Source organism: Pituophis catenifer, unplaced genomic scaffold (genome assembly GCF_029215685.1).
Source record: "Pituophis catenifer annectens isolate HBS135680 unplaced genomic scaffold, rPitCat1.0.hap2 SCAF_1, whole genome shotgun sequence".
Lineage (NCBI taxonomy): Eukaryota > Metazoa > Chordata > Lepidosauria > Squamata > Colubridae > Pituophis > Pituophis catenifer.
In genome coordinates this window covers 53,807,315-53,820,830 of record NW_027256881.1, presented here as the reverse complement: position 1 = coordinate 53,820,830, position 13,516 = coordinate 53,807,315, and the positions used below count along the sequence as shown (strand labels likewise).

At 39.1% G+C, this 13,516-nt stretch overlaps 1 protein-coding gene across 6 annotated transcripts in view; it reads left to right on the top strand.

Annotated features, from left to right (window-relative positions):
* LCLAT1 (lysocardiolipin acyltransferase 1) overlaps nucleotides 1–13,516 on the top strand; it is a 77,337-nt gene that overhangs the window by 39,302 nt on the left and 24,519 nt on the right. For all 6 annotated transcript variants that reach the window (XM_070932430.1, XM_070932431.1, XM_070932433.1 and 3 more), the window contains 2 exons: nucleotides 1,138–1,284; nucleotides 5,295–5,411. In XM_070932430.1, coding sequence (XP_070788531.1) covers nucleotides 1,138–1,284; nucleotides 5,295–5,411 — 264 coding nt within the window. The remainder of the gene's footprint in view (nucleotides 1–1,137; nucleotides 1,285–5,294; nucleotides 5,412–13,516) is intronic.

Below are 13,516 nucleotides of genomic sequence, written 5' to 3'. Positions count from 1 at the left end.
GATCCATTGGGAACTGGGCTGGGCAAGCTGCATTTGCACAAGTAGTATACGCACATGTGAAACTATCCTCCCCTTCTGCCGGTCCACCATGCCAGAAATATTGGGGATTGCTGCTTTATAACACATAACAAGATGGTATCTATGGTTTATAGTATGCATATAATTTTGATGAATTATTTGGCTGTAGGAAAATATCAAGTATCTGGCTGTTTTATAATAAAAACAATTAAAATTTGATGAACCACAAGATCAGCTTCTCCTCATGGATGTCTTCAGCTGTGTTGGAGTTGAGAGAATTTCCCAGAATTTTAGAAGTTATAATACCCATACATCCTGAGGGTACCAAATTGTAAAAAAAATTTGCTCAGTTATTAATAAGAAGAGAAATGGTTAATGGTGAATAATGTAGAAGTCTACTAATAGAAAATAGAATTTGGAAAGGGTTGAAATGGTGCTGCTATTTTTTTGCCATTTTTAAAACAATAATTAAAATTATATATAGTGTGATAGTTCTGTACTTAATATCTAATTCTTTAATGTGCTTAGACTCGTGTATATTTCATAATATTGAAGGATTTAATGTTTAAACTCAGTTCAGAAGGAAAATAGAAGTAATGGCATTCATTTTTTGCAAACTTTGACAGTTTGGTTAGACATCTGTTTCCTCTTAAAAATCATCCCTAAGGAACAAAATGTAGAATTTATTCCAGTAGAAATATAAGTTTCTAATTAGCCCTTAACATCAGCAGAATGGGAAAGGGGGATCGTTTTTCCTGCACCCCCTTCAAAGTCTCCTTAAAAATAGATTATGAAACATTTTCTTCAAATTATTTAGAGGAAGAAATTTCCATTCTTTGGGATCAAGCCATTGTTGCTGCAACATTTTATTGTATGAATGTAGATTTGATTTTAAAAACAGTTAATGTAAATCTTGCTTTTCCACAGGTTTTAGCAACATATCTCAAAATCTTTATGTTTTTAATATAATCATAGACACTGATATTTTTTTTACTAATAAATATATTGAGTTCTTATATTAAAACATATTTGTATACTTTGGGAATCTAAATCATGTTCAGGGACCATCCAAATAAATAAATAATTCAGTGTTTAAGAAATTCTCCAAATTTGTTTTAGGTTGGGCCATGCAGGTTGCTGCCTTCATTTTCATTCAGCGGAAATGGGAAGAAGACAAACATCATTTTGGAAATATGCTGGATTATTTTTGTGATATCCATGAACCTCTACAGCTTCTTATCTTTCCTGAAGGAACTGATCTCACAGGTAGCTCATTGTTACTTAATTTAATGCTCCACAATGCATTTAAGACATTTGTTGGAAATACTATAAGTAGGTTGAATTACAGTAATACGATACCAGAAAAGGATTTTACCATTAAATTCAGAACATTAAATAGTTATTTGTAAACACTTCTTAAAGCATAGATGTCCAACCTTTTGGCTTGCCTGAGTTGTATAGAGTGAAGAGGAATTGTCTTGGCTTGCATATAAAATATATAATATAATTAATGTAATATTGATAGTTCCAAAAATAAGGTCATAGAATTGATGTGAAAGAGTTTTGGATAGAATTTTAAAAATGCACATCCAGAATTTAGCACAGAAGAGTGGCGTGGTGGTCGACTGGTGAAGATGCTCGTCTCCCATTCAGAAGGTTGAAAGTTCAATTCTAGCTAGTGGCAGATGTTCCTTGGGGAGCAAAGAGAAAATAACTGCTTCAAACTCCATGTAGGTTTGAAGAAGGGCATCTGGCCACTAAACACTCAATTCTATTCAGCCGCCCTGACTTTACCCCAAATTAAGGGATTACAGGGTCATTAAAAGAAAAACAATTCAGCACAGGACAGAAGTGAACAAAGGTTGAAAAGATAAAGTGTCAGTATCAGGCTGGCAAAAATATTGACATTCTAATTAAATGCAAGTTAACATGGTGGTCTTGGGTTTGTTTTTTTTAAATTGGCAATATTTTTGCTTGTTCTTTCTATTCAATTACAGCAACATTTCTTTATATATCAAGTCAGACTACTGAGATCCAGAATTAATCAACATGTTCAGTATTACCAAAATGCTATTGACCAGGTTACTAGTTAGTGGAGAATATTTCATTTTTATTATGTGTCTGAGAGTTAAATTATTCTTATAATGTGTTGCCAGACAAAGTTATGCTATATAGTATTAAGTAAAGAGTAGTTCTTTCACATCTTTGTGCGTAGTAATGACTAGAATAAATAAGTAAAGTTAAATGTTTACTTTTGCTTGTATTAAATAAATAGTGGAAAAATATTTTTGGAAATCTGATAATAGAATTAGTAGAATATTTATGATGAAACACATCTAAGATCTTTTTGGCACGATTTTATATCATACTAAGTTGTTTTATCTATAATTTTCTGTGTCATATAAATTTAATTTAAAATGTTTAAAGTGAAAAAATATGTAACATTTTATCTTCAGCTTTTATTTTTTTGCATTATTTTATTAGTTTTTCAGGCATTCTTAATTGTTTTTCATACTTTTCCAGCCCTCTGCTCCTGCAATCCACCTCTGGGTTTCCTTCCTCCTCGCTTCCTTTTGACTGGGTGATTTTTTTCAACTGTCTCTCCGTGCTGTGGCCACGCCCAATTTCCCATGATGCACCAGTCTTTTCACTCAGTCGCTGACTGACTGGTGTGCCTTTCTCTTCGTGTTCAATTTTTGGCCGATGCCGTTGGCCTCCAGGGCTCTTGTACGCTTTTCCCCCGATCCCCCTGATTCCTCAGGTGATTCGGAGGCTCTTGGAGGAGAGGGCCGAAATGATCCTGGTGGCTCCCAACTGGCCTCGTCGGCACTGGTACGCAGACCTTGTGGCCCTGTCGTCTCGTCCACCATGGCTGATTCCACCGGACCGCATCGCCCTACGCCAAGGGGCCATCGACCACCCAGAGCCAGGATGGCTCCAATTGGCCGTTTGGCGTTTGAGCGGGTTATCTTGCTAAAGGACCGCCTTCCCGACTCCGTCATAAGTACGATCCAAGCTTCCCGTCGGCCTTCAACTTTGCGAATCTACGAATCTTCTTGGAGGGCCTTCTGTCTCTGGTGTGCGGCTAACCTGGTGGATCCTACTTCAGCCCGGATAGAGGACGTCCTGTGCTTTCTACAATCCGGCTTAGACAAGGGGTTGTCACCATCTACCCTTCGTCGTCAGACGGCTGCGTTATCTACGGTCATTCGGTGTCCTCCATACTCGTCCTTGTCTATGCACCCGCTACTTAAGGGATTTCTTCACGGAGCTGTAAACCTATGTCCGTCTGTTGTTCATAGATACCCAACCTGGGACCTTTCCCTTGTTCTTCAGGCCTTGATGTACCCTCCCTTTGAACCTTTGGGGTCAATTCCTTTAAGGTATTTGTCTTTCAAGATAACCTTTATATTGGCGATCACTTCGGCCAGACGTGTGTCTGAACTTTCCGCCCTATCGATTAGAAAAGATCTCTGTATTTTTCAGCCTAATACAGTAATACTACGTCTGGACCCAGCATTCTTACCCAAAGTGAATTCATATTTTCATCGGGCTCAGGAGCTTATCCTTCCGGATTTCTGCCCGTCACCGAAACATCAACGCGAAAAAGACTGGCATACCCTTGATGTGCGTAGGGCTCTACGTCGTTATATTCGCAGGACTGAATCCATCCGTAAAACTGAGGCTCTTCTGGTGTCGTTTCATCCACCTTCTTTGGGCCAAAAGATTTCTTCATCCACAGTGGGCAGGTGGATTAAGACATGCATAGCTACAGCTTACAAGCAACGTTCTCGTCCTGTGCCGAGTCGCATCTTACCTCACTCTACTCGTAGTGCGGCAGCGTCGGCCGCCTGGGCTACGCAGGCTTCAGTTTCAGACATATGTAGGGCCGCTACTTGGTCTTCTGTGACACCCTTCATCAGGCATTACCGGATTGATACGTATGCTTCGGCCAAAGCATCTTTTGGGCGACGTGTTCTCCAAAGTGTCCTTGAGGTCCAGGAGTCTGAGTCCAAGTAGTTTCCCGCCCTGGGATTTGAACTTTGGTATATCCCAGAGGTGGATTGCAGGAGCAGAGGGCTGGAAAACGAACGTTGTCTTACCTGAACGTTCCTTTTCAGCTCTCTGCGACTGCAATCCACACCCGCCCTGTTGGTTCCTGATTTCTTGTGTTTTTTTACGGGTTCCAGTGTTCTAGGTTTATATAGCTTGTTCTGAAATTTTGATTTGTTTATGAGGTGGTCACGCCTTCGTTCAAAGACTGGTGCATCATGGGAAATTGGGCATGGCCACAGCACGGAGAGACAGTTGAAAAAAATCACCCAGTCAAAAGGAAGCGAGAAGGAAGGAAACCCAGAGGTGGATTGCAGTCGCAGAGAGCTGAAAAGGAACGTTCAGGTAAGACAACGTTCGTTTTAAGGATGGTGATAATATTATTCTATTTAAGTATAGGAAAAGAAAAAAGAAACTTGTTTTGAAGAGTTCTATTGTTTGGTTTGATTTGGTTTTTAATGTTAATATACTGAATAGAGAAGATTGTACTTCCTCACAAGTCCTGACATGTATCATTGCTCTTTGCTACTGCTGTTTCTCATTATATTATTCTCTCTGGATGCATAATGTCCCAAACATTTCCTGTTCATAAAAAGCATACTAACAAAATTTAGTTTTTGAACTTAACATAGTGCTTTCATTCCTCTTGTTGGATTTGAAAGAGGCAATCTGGTAGGCTCTTCGGAAGATTGAGTTTTTCATTAAAAAAACAACAATTTGTGCTTCTTGGTTAATGGAAATTAATATCTAAATTTGCAAGGTTTTCTCACATACTGCTTATCTGTATGGACTCCTAGATTCCTACTTGCTGTGCTTCATTACCTATTTATTCTTAACGAAAAGCAGAAATAACGTCTAATAAATATAACATTGGGGTCCTGAATCTGTTATCCTATAAAACCTAATAGATAGGTTCTAGGTGTTGTTGCTGATTCAACCTTTGGGACTTGGTCCTGCAATTTTTGAAACCCTTTTGGACCAAGGCATACCATGACTGCTGCTCTCTCCTGACAGTTGTATTCTGCATTCTAAGAATTGGACTTTGGGAGTAAAGCTTGTATCTATATTTATATAAGAAAGTGAAAGAAGTATTTTGTGATGATTTTTATTGAAATAAATGCATTCTATTATAACCTCTTTGCTCCTTTATTCTAGTGATGTTCTCTGTAATGGTGAAATTTAAGGCATTTAATAATTGTTTTTCCTTCTACTTTTTTCTGTAGATGAAACTAAAGCCCGCAGTGATACATTTGCTGAAAAAAATGGACTTCAGAAGTATGAATATGTCTTGCACCCAAGAACTACAGGCTTCACTTTTATAGTGGATCGTTTAAGAGATGGTAATGCATGTTCAGATGCTCTTTTCAAAATAATGTATTTGAGATGAGAAATGCTGTTGGTGGCTAATTATTTCGAATTCTTGCTCTAAAATATCTTTTTAAAAGGTTTGTGTGTTTCAATAGATTTCCTTTCTTATTTACTCAGGGAAACTTTTTCCATGCTTGAAATAGGAAGTAATTTGATCACTTCCAATTAAGTTGCCAGCATTATGTCATATTAAATTGCTTCCATTTTCTAAGTGAATTTTGCATTCTGAAGTAAGGAAATACCTACATTAAGTTTGGTATTGAGGCAAAATATACTTTTGTAGGTTTTCTTGCAGTTTTCTGCCTTATCTGGCAACAATGAGATTGTTATAATGTCAAAACAGTATTATCCACAACTTAATGTTACTATTCAAAGTCATTTATAGCGTCTTTGGTGAGGTGAACCATAAAAGCAACTTAATGTTGAGGTTCTGACTAACGATCCCAGTCAAATCAGAACTCCGAGGCCACTCATTTCCTCAAAGAACTTCTTTATTAGATACATCATATCGGCACGCTTAGTGAAAAACCAACTCTGAATCTTTCCCACGGTTTTGGCATAATTAAAGCCAGCAATAACCCCTTCCCGAAATGTCACTAGTCACGTTGGCCAATTAGGTTAATTGACGGGCTCCTCAAGCACTCTCCTCCTCCTCTTCCCATTACCTGGGAGATGACCGTGGTTCCCATGAGAAAGATCTCTTTTGAATCTAGCAAAGCATTCCAACCTCCTGCCCTCTCATTTAGTGTGTGGCAACGATGAACTAGGAAAATGGCTTCTGCCAGGTTTAGTTCGGCGTTGACACGTACAATAACTGGCCACTTATATTTTCTAGATTGTCGGTTGGCAATTATGGGTTGGCAACTATGGGCTAGATGAAGATTGAATCATTTTTTATGCTGCCCCAGAATGCTTTGTCCATTTTTCCATGAAGTTACAATATTCTGAGGGAAGGCATCAGTGTTTCCCTACTTCTGTTGGTAATGGGAAAAAGAGATATTCAGCAATCATTAAGACACAGGGGGAAGCATCGTTGCTACTACTAGCAAGGAACTAATGATCTCAAAGAGAATTGAGGAGAAGTAGAGTCTTGCTGTCTGGGAGGAAGATGCAAAGATGGAACCTTTTTTTAGGTCGAGGACTGCACTTAAATTTAATTTAATAATGCTTCATGGCGAAGGTTGTTGAGAGTGTGGTCGCGCGACAGTTTCTGCAATTCCTGGAGGAAACATCCTATCTAGATCTGTTCCAATCGGGTTTCAGGTCTGGGCACAGCACGGAAACGGCATTGGTCGCGTTGGTTGATGATCTCTGGAGGGCTCGGGACAGGGGTTGCTCCTCTGTTCTGGTCCTGTTAGACCTCTCAGCGGCTTTTGATACCATCGACCATGGTATCATGCTACACTGGCTGGAAGAGTTGGGGGTGGGAGGCACCGTGTTACAATGGTTCTCCTCCTTTCTCTCCGACCGGTCGCAGTTTGTGTTGGCAGGGGGGCAGAGGTCGACCTCGAGGCCTCTCATTTGTGGAGTGCTGCAGGGATCGGTCCTCTCGCCCCTTCTGTTCAACATTTATGTGAAGCCGCTGGGTGAGATCATCCGTAGCTTCGGGGTGAGATACCACCAGTACGCTGATTACACCCAGCTGTACATCTCCACCCCAGGCCACCCCAATGATGCCCTTGAAGTGATGTCCCAGTGCCTGGAGGCTGTGTGGATCTGGATGGGGAGGAACAGGCTCAAGCTCAACCCTTCCAAGACTGAGTGGCTGTGGCTCCCGGCATCCCGATATAGTCAGTTGACTCCATCACTGACTATTGGGGGTGAGTCGTTGGCCCCCACAGAGAGGGCTCGCAATCTGGGAGTCCTCCTGGATATGCAGCTGTCCTTGGAGGAACATCTGACGGCTGTAACCAGGGGGACCTTTTGTCAGGTTCGCCTGATTCGCCAGTTGCGGCCCTTTCTTGATCGGGATTCCCTGTGCACAGTCACTCATGCCCTCGTCACCTCCCGCCTTGACTACTGCAACGCTCTCTACATGGGGCTCCCCTTGAAGAGCACCTGGAGGCTCCAACTGGTCCAGAACGCAGCAGCGCAGGTAGTGATGGGAGCAGCATGGCGCTCCCATGTAACACTGCTCCTGCGTGAGCTGCACTGGCTCCCGGTGGTCTTCCGGGTGCGCTTCAAGGTGTTGGTTATCACCTTTAAAGCGCTCCATGGCATAGGGCCTAGCTATCTTCGAGACCGCCTGCTGCTACCGACGACCTCCCATCGACCCGTGCGCTCCCACAGAGAGGGCCTCCTCGGGGTGCCATCAGCCAAACAGTGCAGTCTGGTGACCCCCAGGGGGAGGGCCTTCTCTGTGGGGGCACCTACCCTCTGGAATCAGTTGCCCCCAGAGATAAGGAGAATCCAAGACCTCAATGCCTTCCGTCGTGCCCTTAAAACCCATTTTTTCCAGCAAGCTGAGCTGGCTTAAGAAGAAATTTTTAAATTTTTAAATTTTTAAATGTTTTAATTGGTAGTGATTTTTAATTGGGCCAAATTTATATATCTTTTAATTGTTTTTAATATTTGTATTGCATGTTTTTAATTTTGGCTGTACACCGCCCTGAGTCCTCAGGGAGAAGGGCGGTATAGAAATTGGAAATAAAATAAAAAATAAAAAAAATAAATTAATAGAATTTCCGAAATAGCAAATGCTTTTCATGTTTTGTCAGATTAAATATTGGGCATCATGCTGTAGCTATTTAAAATGAGTTCAGCCTCTTCCAACTCTTTGCGATTCAGTGGACATCATTTTGCCATCATTTGTCAGGGACTGTTATTTGAGTTGTTAAAAGTTCATGCTTGCATGAGCTTTTAACAACTTAAATAGATTTGTGCAAGTTTATATATAAAAAAGTACAATGTAGGCATTATGTATTCTGTTAGCCTCTTTTCCAATGATCTTTGGTGTTTCTAAATGTTCTAAAACACTTCTCTAGTATCCGTGTCCTCTTATTATGTGTTCAAAATATCTTACTATTTTGCTTCATTATAAGTGCTTAAAATGAGCACTGTTCATCTAGGATTGAATTATTCATTTTTCTTGTAGACTATCGGATTATTTTTAATCAGTGTACTTCAGCATCACAGTTTAAAGATATCAGTTTGTTTTCATTCAGTTTTCACAGCCATGTCTAGTTTTTCTCCCAGTTAAAAGAAGGCTTTTTATTTCATTATTATAGTGAAAATTTAAGCCTACGAAATTAAAGTCTTTACTACTGCTGGTTCTTCTCTGCTATTTACATTGGCCTGTTGACATAATCTTAAAGTCTGTTTTTAATACTCTTTCACCTTCAGCAAGAAATTCTTTAAGTCTTCTTCACTTCTAGCCATCTAAGTATCATTACCAGAATGTCTGAGATTGACGCTCCATCAAGTAAATTTAATTCCAGTTGTTATTTCTTCTAGTCCATCATTTCCCATGGTGCATTTTGCTTATAAGTTAAGTAGTACAGTGGTCTAAGGCACCCTGTTATTAAGCTGGTTATTAATACCAGCTGCCTGCAATTACTGCAAGTTCGAATCTCGCCAAAGCTCAAGGTTGACTCAGCCTTCCATCCTTTCTAAGGTAGGTAAATTGAGGACCCAGTTGTGGGGGCAATAAGATGACTTTGTATAAATATACAAAAGGATGAAGGCTATTGCTGAGCACTTTGTAAGCCGCCCTGAGTCTCCGGAGAAGGGCGGCATATAAATCAATTTTTTTTTTAAAAAAAAAAGTAAATTGGGTGACTGTACATGGAACCTTAATGTACATGTTTCCCTCTTTTGAGTGATATGTTTACAATTCCAACCTTTCTTTACTGAACATCATACATTTTTTTCAATAGGTAGATAGTGTGGGAAGTGTTTAAATGTAATCCTGTTTATTTAAATTTGGGTGCTGCCTGACTCTGAACTCTGGGTGGATTTCAATGTAATAAAACAATACAAAACAAGTTGGGGCTACAGTTACTTGGTACAAAAATAGAGCCAAGGCAAAGACCTTACTGTGTTTATAGAGTCAAAAGTATTAGTATAATTAATGCAACAAAAATGTATGTATTTTGGAAGTTGACTTGCTTTTCCATTATTCATCATATGTTAGCAATGAGATCATGAATCCTTTTCCTCTTCTGAATCAGAGCCATTATAGGAAGGTAGTTGATTCATATTCTCTTTCCCCGATGTGTCTTGGGTACATTTTTATTACATGAAGTTTATTCAGGTACCTGCTGCATGCAAGACAGTACAACTAATCAAGTCTTTTGTTTATATATATTAATATCCTCTTTTTTCTGAAATGTATGAAAGAGCTAAAATTCTGGTTAATATCATTACATGGCATAAAATTCCACTTGTTTCAGTGGAATAATGTCATTTTATTTATTAAGAAATATGTCTGCACTGGATCTTCTCTATCTAAGGCACATAAAGGAATGAAGTTCACTATAGCTCTAGGAAATAGAAAAGTTTCAGTGGAGACAAATTTCCGTGTATTAGCTTCTGCTCTTTCAAACAGGAAAATGAATGGAAAATCAGTCAAGCAAATGTTGGAATGGTAGCTGTCATATCGCTAGTGATTGAATGGGAATTTGTTTATTAGTCTTTAGGTTATTTCATGAAACTTTTAATATAATGGCAGATCTCTTTAAAAAGATCCCATGCACAAAAACGATAACCTTAAATGTCTCAAGCTTTTCTGTGAATAATGTTTAGCTCATGAAAGTTTTCCCATCCTTGGGCTGATATCCATTCTCTTCAGGCTTATATGTGCATTATGTTACTCCAAAAATAGTTCTTTGGAGAAGAAGGAAAATGTCATGTGGGGAGAAATAACTATCTCTAAATGGACAGATCATGTACAAGGAAATGAAGGTTATACATTACTATGCATATGAGAGTATTCTAGGATGGGAAGTGACCAATTCAGTATTCAAAAAGACCAAATGGGGAAGTGCTTTTTATGGGCAAAAAAAAAAAGTAAAATTGAAAGGTAGAAGGAAAAACTGTACCCATCCAATGAGAAATGGGCAATTTGTCCTGTGCCTATTAATTATCATATTTACTGGTATCTCCTCCTGTAGATAGCTCCAATAATGATTGTTGAATAAGTATTTATTTTTACCTGTTTGTCTCTAATAACTAGATGTAGCATCATTATTCCATAATGTCATCAAAAGTGTAATTCCTTAAAACTTCACAAAAATTCATTTTATTTGTCAAGAGCTATATTTAGTTTGTATTATAGTCTGTTGTTTGGATGAATTAACCATTCTGCCAGACATGTCTCTATTACGTGTACCATTAAAATGCTGAGGAAGTATTTGAATATGAGAATCAGCTTGGTGCCACAGGCTAGCAAAAGCCTAATGTTCCCTAAGTTAAAATATGATTTTTTACTTCCTAATGCTTAATAGTAGTATAGTATGGTATAGCCTTTATTGTCATTGTGCATCATATATACATCATATATACAACAAAATTGATTTAGCCTCTCTGGTGCAATCCATAACAGAAATACAAAACAACATAAATAGTATAGAGAATAATCCCTATACAAGTAATTGGGGAAAAAAAACTAGTCATATGTTTCCATATGTGCGTTGAGTGATTGTGATTGCGTTTAAGAGTTTTACAGTCCATGGGTAGAAGCTTTTTTTTAAGCCTGTTTGTTCTGCTGGCTATGCTTTGAAGTCTTCTGCCCAATGGTAGAAGCAAAAAGAGGCACTGGCTAGGATGTGAATCATCCCTAAGTATCTTCCTTACTTTGCTGAAACAGTGAGACCTGGCGATGTCATCTAGTGGTGTTAGAGGGCGACCGATGGTTTCTTGTGCCTAATTGATCACTCTCTGTAATGCCTTCCTGTCTACAGCTGTTAGACCAGCATACCATATTGTTATACAGAATGTGAGGACACTTTCTATTGTAGACCGATAGAAAGAAGTCATCAGCCGTTGTTCCACCTGATTTTTCCTCAGGACTCTTAAGGAAATGAAGTCTCTGTTGAGCCTTACTAACCACCAGGGACGTGTTGTTTTTCCAGGTGAGATCTTGACTAAGGAGCACTCCCAAGAATTTAAAAGAGGAAACCCTGTAGACACAGTCCCCCTCGATATACAGTGGGGCAGGTTCCTTTCTGTGCTTCCAGAAATTTAGCACCATCTCCTTTGTCTTGCTAGTATTTAGATGTAAGTTGTTTTTTGAACACTATATGGATACCTTCTGGACTTCTTCCCTGTATGCTGATTCGTCCCCTCCAGTTATAAACCCCAACACTGTTGTGTCATCTGCAAACTTTTTATGGTGTTAGATGGATTCAAGGATATACAGCAAGCATAGGAAGGGGCTGAGCACGCAGCCCTGAGGGAACCCTGTACTGAGCTTCAGGGTGGAAGATGTCAGAGACCCAACCCTTACTGTTTGTGGATGGTCCGTCAGGAAGTCTTTGATCCAGTCACAAATGAGGGGAGGGAAATTCAGGTCAGTCAGCTTTTCAGTGAGAATGCCTAGTAAGATGGTATTAAAGGCCAAGTTATAGTCTATAAAAAGCATTCTGACATAGTAATTGTCAGAAGCTTAATCTACAGGTAGTCCTCCAATTATAGCTACAATTTGGACTGGAATCTTGATCATTGAGCAAAGTGTCATTAAGTGAAATGTCATGCAACTGCTTACCTTAACAACCACAGTTCTAGCATTCCAGATTGTGGACATTAAGTGACCTCTCAGGTTACTAAGTGACAGAATTCCAGATACAGGAAAGTGGGGAAGACTTGGGAGGCCAAATACAGACTATATGTGAGTGGTTCTCCACTCAGGAGTTGAAAATGCTCCCTGCCATAAGCCAAACAGGATTTTCAGTCCCAGAGGGAAAAGACATTCACAGTTTATAGTAGGTCTCCTAGGGCCTCCCACATTCCTCTGAGTATCTATGGAGATTCTCAATAATCCAGGTCATGGTTATCTCATTCAGAGTGGTAATCTTTTATTCTGGGACCTGCCAGAAAGAGTTGCCTGCCAAAAATTTCAGCTCATGCCTACTTGGATTGCCAAAATCCAAGCAGACACAGACCTGAAATCCTTTGACATTGGTGTGTTGAGTGGCAACTTGGATCTGAGTCTTTCCAGTGGTCATTCCATGACTTTGGAATGTTCTCTCCAACTAAGTTCACTTGATAACCATCTGTACTGAATCGCATGTAATCTCATCCCAGGAGATTTCACACCTGGAAGAAGTAAATGAAAACTTAAATTGTCACTCTAGGTGCAGACAGACACAGTAAAGTCTGGAAAAATCAGAAATCTGAGAAATCAGATAGAAATGGCATGGTCTTCTGCTGAGTTTTAAAAAGTAGACAGGACAGTCCTGTGTTTAATTTTGAGCTTTGAACATGTGTGTTCATATTCTGACTGAAGAACCACAAGCCGAGATGAGTCTACCATAAATTATTGCTATGTTCTTTTTTTTCCATTTTTCCTTTTCTTCTTTTGGCTTCCCTTTAGCTCTTTAATAAAGGCTATATTTTCATATATATAATAAAGACTTAATTTTTTATTAAATCGATAACTGTCATTATGAACAGAACTTCACCTTTGTCCATACTTTATCTGGTTACAGTAGTAAAAAGCAAAAGCAAAAATGGAGAACAAGGTTGCCACTTTACCTACTTCCAATAATTCCAGGGAAGATTTCTTAGAAAATTGACCTGTGGTGTAGTTGTTCATTGATTTATTTAAAAGACCTATATGGCTACCCATGATATATATATACAATAACCGTTGCAATTCACAGCATAACAGCAAAACATAAAAACAAACAACAAGTAGACTGTTCCATGGAGTTGTAGAAAGGCGCAATAGGGGTTACAAAAAAGGATCTAGCAACCTCTTCATCTTTGCATGATGATATCATGATACGCATATTAGTCATTGTCCTTTCCCTTACATATGCTTGCCACTAATATATTAGAGCTTTGAAACACCTTGTAATGAGGTAATGTTTTATATTACATTTTTATTAAGTGGGCTACTGGCCTTAATCATTACTAT